This window comes from Hydractinia symbiolongicarpus, chromosome 12 (genome assembly GCF_029227915.1).
Source record: "Hydractinia symbiolongicarpus strain clone_291-10 chromosome 12, HSymV2.1, whole genome shotgun sequence".
NCBI lineage: Eukaryota > Metazoa > Cnidaria > Hydrozoa > Anthoathecata > Hydractiniidae > Hydractinia > Hydractinia symbiolongicarpus.
In genome coordinates, this window is record NC_079886.1 from 23,298,779 (window position 1) to 23,307,498 (window position 8,720).

Genomic DNA, 8,720 nt, shown 5'->3' on the forward strand with positions numbered 1-8,720 from the left:
TTTCTTTTTTACTATCGCCTATTAAAATTTCAGTTTTTTGTATTATATTTTGGGGTGTAAAATTAATGTTGTGTGTAGTGTTAACCCTAATTCAGGTTAGGAGGGATGCCCTACCCTACCCTTCTGTTTTTTACTTGTAACTTTTGTTTACCTAAAATTTTTAGTAGCTGAGTTTTTATTTATATAAAGTTGATTTAGCAAAAAAATTAAAAATGCGCCCTTAACAGGCGGCCAGCTACGCCCATATTTCTAAGGTCCCTGCAAAAATTAAATATGAAGAATTTTTTTATAATAATATCAAGCGCATTTTTACGATTGTGATGTGTGGTGCATACGCCTTTATTACGCCCTGACATCACTAAATCACTTTTTATCTGTTTGGCACCCTATTTTTGGCTTAACAGTTTTAGCACAATAGGCACACTATTACATAGGCACCCTACAATAGGCACGCTATTACACAAGTGTTGGTCTAAATAATATTGAAACACAAATGTGCTAAGTATCATATAGAAACTGTTTTAAATTTCCATAGTCAACATAAGATAATAAATATAGTCATTCTAGGGTAAAAAGATAAACAAAGTGCAATTCCATCTTTTAGAGCACATTTGCATAATATATACTCCAAAAAATTAAAAACCAGCATTTTTAAAATTTCGGCGACGGCTGCAATTTATCACGTGACCAAAAATTTTCCGCCATTTTAATTATTTTATGTCAGTAACATAACATAACATGGCAAGTAGATCAGAAAATATAGGGGTAGGGCATTTTTGGCCAATCGGGGTGGGGGTAAAATAGAATATGTGAATATTTCGAGAAGGTTTTGATATAACATTGCACAGCTGTGCAATGGTGTTCTTGGTTTTTTTCTGTTTTATAAGAGGTAAAAGCAAAAAAAGTGAAACCTTGTAGCGGACATTATTTATAACGCACAGCTCTCTACACTTTTCTCAGGAGTGGAAGAAACGACTTTTAAATTATCTCATAACAAAATCTCTCTGTAACCTCTCTTCTTCTATCCCTCTAGATGGAACGGACACTTTCTACGACATCTCATAGCAAAGTCATTTCGAGATCTCAATTTAAATTACCCAATGAAGTGATCTTTATGTAGACCCAACATGTAGAAACTGCTATATTTTGCATTCAATTAAAATTGTTTTTAAACTAATTTGTTTCCATCAAATCAAACTACTTTGCGTACCTCTACGTGGGGGACAACCCTCTGCAGTGGACACCTTCTGGATGTCCCAATGATGTTTGGTAACTATCCTGCTAGCCTACAACCTCGTCCCCAGGGTCTAGCATTTATATATTTTATAACATAACAAGCCTTGAAGACAAAGCTGTGACGGGGGTAAAAATAACTCATTTTATGTGCCCTGTAAAATTCCTAGCTATGTTTGAATTTAAGATTTATTTACATTTTTTTGTTTGTATTAAGAACATTAAGATTACATTTTAAGTTGAATTGTTTATAAAATTAAATAATTTGTTTGTCAACATCTTCACCCCTGTCTGAACTCACAAGATTTACGAGTAAAACGTCAACACACTGGTTTGATTTCCACGAATCATTAAAACAGGGGGTAAGTCAGCCGACAATACTTCCAGCCAACTCATGTACATTAACGACGTGACGAAACTTTGCTTAGGTATTGGTAACGTCAAAACGATCAATTTCGCTTCCGATGAATGCTCATGAAGAAGTTCACCCAAACGAATTTGACGTAAAGTTTTCTTGTCTAAAACGCCGTCAGACGCCAAATGTTCGCCTCCCCGTAATTTTTTAAAATCTTTTATACTATCCTCTTTGGGATGCTTATTGATGCCTCGAAATTCCACAACGCTTGAAAAATCGATTCGGAATTTTTTCAAAAGGTTAGCCATTCGAATTTGATTAGCTTTAATTTTTTTATCGGATGCCGGTGTAAAGATTCGGAGTTTGCAACCGCGCCAATGTGAACTCAGTGCCAAGATATGCGGAACCAGTATTGTTAGACCGCCGTCGTCATACAACCACCATACATCAATATACCCTTTCCTTTTTTTATGAAATTCCATGACGATATCGGGTGGTTGCAGATTGGGTTGGTGATCATCCTTGGCTTGATCACTACCGTCACTCCCTGCCAAAAGAACAACAACAAAACAACCAGGTAAATCAAGAAAAGAGTCGCAGTTCATATGAAGACATTCATTAACTCTATAACAGCCTTACCGTGGTTATCTCTTTGATTCTCGTCCCAGTCTTCGGTGTACCAATCGGGCTCGTGATTGTCGACAACGCCGTCTTCAATTTGGTCATCAACAACTTCGTCTGTAATGTCAAAGCCATCTTGTAGACGCAAAATGCCGACGCCGTAACGCAAGCTAAACGCGTCGTGAATGGTGTGGAAGTATTCGTCCACTTTGTTCAATGAAGCTTTCTGCCATTTACTCATGTAGCCAATTATTAGTGTGTTTGGTTTTAATTTACCAAGTCCACTGGATTGCAGCATGCAGTTCACTCCCTGGCGGATGCTCTGGCCTAAAAAAATAATTTTATTTATTTACTTTCACATCGCCTAAAGAAATATAAAGTTCAGGGTTATAATTCATTCGTGTGTCCCTCTGACAGCCTTGTGGTAGAGTGCGGAACGTTGAGCTTCAAAGTTGATATAGGTATGGATTCCGTAGCCTGAATTAAACCCTAAATTCGCCCGGACCTCTTTTAAAGGATTTCTTAATAAGTGCTGGAAATCTTGTTAATAACCGTACCGATAAAACTAAAGTGGATATTCGGGGTAAAGAATAATCTGCGCTTACTTTGAACGATTTGATGAAATGCTTTAATTTTATGTTTCTTTAGCCATTTCCCTTCATGTCCACTTGATGGAGACAACTGGTCGGTAACGACAACCTCTCCACAGATAAGTAAACCAAAATGTTTTGTAATATGTGAAGCAAAGTGGACAAGATTGGGTCTTAAAGATGGCTGACCAGTCAGACAGAGACACTGGACGCGGAAATTCTTCACGTGGTCATCAATATCTTCCAGACGCCGTGTGAATCTTAAAGCTTTTAAGTATGTGTGCGCTTGACCAGAGGAACCCCAATTAATCTTGAAATAAAAAATGAAGCTATTAATTAACAACACGAATCGGGGCTCCACGATCTACAAAATGAAGATAGCTAAAAATGTTCGCGTATTAAAAAAGCATATCTTTCTCGCGCATATTATTTTAATATAAATTAAAGAAAGTCTTTTGAGTGTATTAATTTTGCGATTTCGTCTAAAGTTCAAGAAACACGCGAAAATTGGTGCATTTACGGTAACAACTTACATTTGGTTTTCTAATGTCCACATATTTATACAACGCGGCGACACACATGATGGTAATCAGCGCTGCCCACCAATTAATAAGAAACATTATAGCTATACACAGTAAAAACCCAATGAAGGAGATCCACATGTTGTAGTACTTGAAAGATGGTCTCCACCCAGGTGATTTAGAAAGGGACGAAGCAAAGCTGAAATAAACAACGAAAAAAAGTAGAAATCGCATCGTCAGAACATACAACAAAAATAATACCAAGTTGGCACTTACACTGAATAATTTACTAGAGCGTACGCCATTAGAAAGAAATTAGAAATGATGGGTGCAATGACATTTAGTTCACCAATGGCGGTAAAACCAGCAGCAATAACTAATGTTAGAAGATAACCATTCCTCGGTTCGCCATTACGTCCATACTCCTTTCCAAAAATATCAATATGAGGGAAGATTTTGTCTTTGCATACAGCTTGAAAGACCTTTGGTGCGCTCACTAACGACGCCAAAGCCGAAGAAAGAGTCGCAGCAAAAATTCCAATTAAAACTAATGGTCCCCATAAGGATATCTTTTCCATAATCTATACAGAATAATAGTTTAAAACAGTCAAAATTTTACAGTCTTAATGGCATTGGTCTAGCCTCTCAGAACTGCTACTGAAAATGACATGGAGAAAGTGTGACTCTGAGAACAAATTAACTTCAAATAATGCACGGGAATGTTAGGCAAAAAAAGGTAAACTTTATTACGCATACCTGTAAATCATTAATGGATCCATACTCGCAAGAACCAATTTGACAAGTACTGTTTAAGACAAACGTGCTGTTTCGGAATGGTATTATACCACTTGCGTCTCGTTCCGTCGAGAATCCGAGCAACCATGCTAACGCGACGTACGACACCGACGTCATACCAATAGCAAGTAACGTTCCCAGCGGTACAGCTTTTGACGGGTTTTTTAAATCCCCTGAAAGGTTTGCGCCTGCCATGATGCCAGTAGCAGCTGGGAAGAAAATTGCAAACACATCAAAAAAGCCATTTCCATCGCGATAATCAGGAACGAAATTTGTTTTAAAATTATCCATTGAATAGCCTGGCAACCCGTATGATTCGATTTTTTCTCGATTTTCATTTGGTGACGGAATAATCGTTCCCACAGAGACAGCCAAAATGGCGGCTACCAATAAGAGTAAAAGAACTGATTGTGTGTGTATAACCCAGTCTAAACCGATCAAGGTAATTATAAATATAAACACCAAAGCAATTAGACCAATTATTCTGACGTCATCTGTTTTGCTAACCATTTCGACACCAGACCTTTCCATCACCGCTTGTACTGTTTCTCCAAAACCGACTAGATACAACGCCACTGCAACAGCATTTGCGATGGAAAAGATTACACCTATACTTCCTCCGAATTCGGGACCAAGACTTCTTGATATAAGGTAGTAGGCGCCACCTGAAACAGACGTAGTCATTTTAAAAAATATTGTCTCCATTTCAATAGTTTCTATTAAGATATGTTCTAATAACACGCAATGAAGTCGCCTAGAGAACCCCCTTTTCAAATGAAAAAAACTTAAATGCATTGGGGACAAGGTTGTAATACACACAAAACAAACTAGATTATTTTACCTCCTTTAACTTCTCCATTAGTGCAAACCGCTGACATGGAAAGCGCAGTAACCGTGGTCACACAGGATGCTAACAAAATAATTACACTTGAATAACCGATTCCTGCTTGTCCGACAATCCATGGCATCCGCAAGAATAAAATAACACCCCATATATTTAGCAAGGTAGGGAAGAGAACCCCTTTAATCCAGCCAAGCTTCGTGACCGGTTTAGCTTGTTTTTCTTCATTGGATTCCTCTAAATCTTTTTCTTCCTTCGATGCATCCTGTAATTTGAGAACGCAAAAAATATACTTGAGAAGTGTCACTCGTCATGACCAGCATAACATGTTGTTTATAATAGAATTTATGGGCGGAAGTATATGCATTCCGATAAAAATATCGTCAAGGCACATGTCAGATGTGTAATTAACATAGGGATATGACAGTCTAGTGAGCGTCAATATTGGCGTGTGATAAATTCGGAAACAAAGCATACTATAAAATATTTCGTAACGATAAAGAAAAAAAAATGTATAAAGATTTCAATGAGCTAGAAATTTTACTTTTGGTATTTTTCCTAGAAGTATGATTTATTTATAGGTTCGGCACGACCTCAATAAAAGCCCAACTACTCATTTAGAAATTCCTAATAAAACGTTTTTCAGTTCGATGTTCAGATAAAAAAAACCACACAGTTGTTTTAAGCAGTTCGCATTATCGAAAAAAAGTTCATTCAGTACATTAAAAGGTACTTCTTTTTCAGAAGTATCTACTTGAAATCTTTTATTTTATTTGGCAAATTATTTCTTCAGGCAACAAGTGACCGATACATAACAAAGGCATTAGCAGAGCATTCATCAAAGCTTCCTGTATATAGCACTAATTAAATAGGTGCATTGCGATGATAAGAAAAGATGGTTACGTTGGTAATATAATTTTCTTCTACAATTCTATCTCCGTTGTTTATCTTTCTCGTAAAGTCAATCCTTTTTAGTCCACTTATAATAAAAAAAAGGATTTAGTCCGATAATTTTTCCTTCGTTAGTTAATAGATCTGCTTAATTAATTAACTCAAAACACTAAGACATTTAGGGTGATTAACTAAGCTAAATAATGAGAAAGCTTTCATAAAATGCTATTACATAACAAAAAATAAATTCTTACCCAGTGTCTCTTCTTAGCGTTCTCATGTCCGTCGCCTTTGTGAAGTAGTTCGAGGGTTGGTCTCTTGTCTTTTCCTGCCACATTCTCAATCGATGCTTGATTGCGATAAAATACTGACAGTGGCACAGCGTCATGCGTCATATAGCCTAGTGTTTGCGTATTGTGGGTGTGTGTTCGCAAGTGCGTCGTGTCGTTGTAATTGTGATCGGCTGGGATGGAAATTTGGACGTGCTTTGGAAGGGCGACGTCCTGTTTTTCGCTTTCTGTTTCTTTTGCTTGGCCAGTGTCCGCTTCATCACTTTTTTCTTCATCTCCATTCTCAATATTGTTTAATACCGGGTTTACTCCGTTTTTCATTTCATGGTCTGTCGGTATACTAATTCGAAATCGTGGTAAATTTTCACTTTTCGGCGTCTCATCAGATTTCGCGCCAATTTCATCGTTGTCTATTGCCACGTTAACAATTCCACCATTCGAAGTTTGCTCGTCGTCCGACATCTTATTACATGTAATAAAAGTTCAACAATCGCGTTTTTCATTTAAATAAGCTTTGGTTAATGTACCATTAAATCATTATTCATGAGATTATTTGTTAATTACCTCCGTCGTTAATAACAGTCATTGAACTTCTACGTTTCGTTGCCGTCGATTTTAAGAAATGATGTGTTCTTTGCGGATCTTGTTTAAACTTGCAGATGTGAATGACAATATTATATAGAACTAACACGTTCACTGCGTCAAATTAATTTCGTTATAGAGTATGCGTTGCGACATTTTTGAATGCATAATCAGTAAAATTATAAGGGCTGGAAACAAAAGACGGGGGTAATAAATATCAGTAATGCATCGTCGAATTTCAGACCAGATATCCATAGCTGTTTATTATAAACTGTTTTTTACAATGCCAAGTATTTCAACAATGTGGTCAATATGTTTGAAAGCGTGTTGGAATGAGAACAGTGTAGCAGAACAAACAAGCTGCTGAGTATTTTTGTTTTGACTCGAGAGGATGTTCATAAAACGTCATTGTAATGCTTTTTGACATACGAGAAAAATATCAATTGAACAACGGCCATCTAGTTTTTCTTGTCTGGTGGTAGTACGTTTACCCATGCAGATGCATTAACTTTACTTATTACGCGGACTTAGGTGCGTTTCTCTTCTTTTAAGAAAAGATAAAAAGACATAGGCTCGGGGCATGTGTGACAATAAAAAACTGTGGCCTGAAGACGAGACTTGAAAATGCCACCACTACAACATGCAGTAAAACAAACAAGTCGGAGAGTCGCTTGCTTCGTAGTGGCAACAGAAAGGATCTCCATCTTTGAGTTTTTTTCAAGTTTACCGTCAACAAAGCAGAACCTTGCCCCCGGAATAAATAGATCAAAAAAACAGATGTTATGACAGAAAGGTTTTATTCTCGACTTTAACCTTGTTAAGTTCTTTTAGATAGGACAGACATTTATAAACACGCTTTGTTGATGTATTCACATTTAATCCTTGTCGACACTCTCCCTCGTAGGGCTAATATTTTTACACTAACACACAAAGTAAAGTATTTTTTTGTGTGTGAAAAGCGAAGGAAGATTAAGGTGTGTTAAAACGTTACTAACAGTTTTTCGAAGGGTTTGTCGCGTCACGGCTAGCCTCGCATTCACATAAACACCCCTAGCAATGAATTTGGAGTTACACCCACGTAATGAGAAGGCAGTCACAATAAGTTTCCAGTGAAAAGTTACGTTTATCCACATATCGCAACAAGATAGCGCGTGGTTTTTCAAGAACTATTAACAAGTAAAAATAACTGAATTTTTCTAGTATGGTAACGTAAGCTGTTAAGCGATAGGTGGAGATTTATGAAATATTAGTGACGTCATATAACCACAATCTACAATCTAAAGCCACAAAGATTTAAAAACTTTGTTTAATGTAGACGGTATAACGACATCGTTAGTTTCTTTAGTTAGAACAAAATCGCATGCCTGGAATTCGTTTCGGTCGATAAAACCAAATGGCATCAATCATCCGTATAGCTCTTTCCAGAGCTCTTTGAAGCAAAACGGAGGATTTCGGAGGTTGTTGAGGGTTTTTTAGGGTCTCAAAGAGCTACGGAAGAAAAGGATGATTTTAAAAACGCAAGCTCAATACTGGTTCCGTAGTTTATTTTGGATCACGTAATAGTTTTGAACAAGAAAAAGGACTGGATACGAAAATTAGTTATGTTTCGCACCACGTGACTGGAATAGAAGGGTGACATGCAGTTTAACAAGTCAACTAGGTTAAGCAATTTGTAGTTTATATACGGAAGTAAACTTTTATTGTCGTAAGAACTAAGGTTTAACACACGGATGTAAACAATTTTTATTTTACAAAAACAGTTTCGACTGCAAACAATGAAATGAATTACTAAGGTTAACGAACGTTTGCTAATTTCGTTTTTGACTAAAATAGCGACATTTAAGTTTGAATGGACGTTTCGACAACACATTAATGTCGGCATATGAATATATGATTGATGTTTATCTATTGACGGACATTATGTAATTCTGACGGAAACGAAATATTGGCGGAAACGACATATTGCTCGTCCGCCTCCTTTTAACTTGTATTTTATTTTAT

General features: G+C 36.8%; 1 protein-coding gene across 1 annotated transcript; it reads right to left on the reverse strand.

Annotated features, from left to right (window-relative positions):
• Window positions 1–1,379: 1,379 nt before the first annotated feature.
• Window positions 1,380–7,182, reverse strand: LOC130621429 (solute carrier family 12 member 2-like). Its single transcript, XM_057436714.1, has 8 exons — window positions 6,102–7,182; window positions 4,957–5,221; window positions 4,077–4,780; window positions 3,597–3,901; window positions 3,333–3,519; window positions 2,815–3,109; window positions 2,228–2,536; window positions 1,380–2,135 (listed from the first exon to the last, which is right to left on the reverse strand). The coding sequence occupies exons 1-8, from the start codon at window positions 6,597–6,599 to the stop codon at window positions 1,540–1,542; spliced, it is 3,159 nt and encodes a 1,052-aa protein (XP_057292697.1). The 5' UTR covers window positions 6,600–7,182; the 3' UTR covers window positions 1,380–1,539.
• Between the last annotated feature and the right edge of the window lie 1,538 nt (window positions 7,183–8,720).

Bases quoted from the DNA above. Each gene is read 5' to 3' on its own strand.
- LOC130621429 (XM_057436714.1), bottom strand. From the start codon at position 6,599: ATGTCGGACGACGAGCAAACTTCGAATGGTGGAATTGTTAACGTGGCA. The intron at 4,781-4,956 runs GTAAAATAATCT...CGTCTGTTTCAG, and splicing joins TAATGGAGAAGTTAAAGGAG to GTGGCGCCTACTACCTTATA. The intron at 3,110-3,332 runs GTAAGTTGTTAC...TTTTATTTCAAG, and splicing joins TGGACATTAGAAAACCAAAT to ATTAATTGGGGTTCCTCTGG.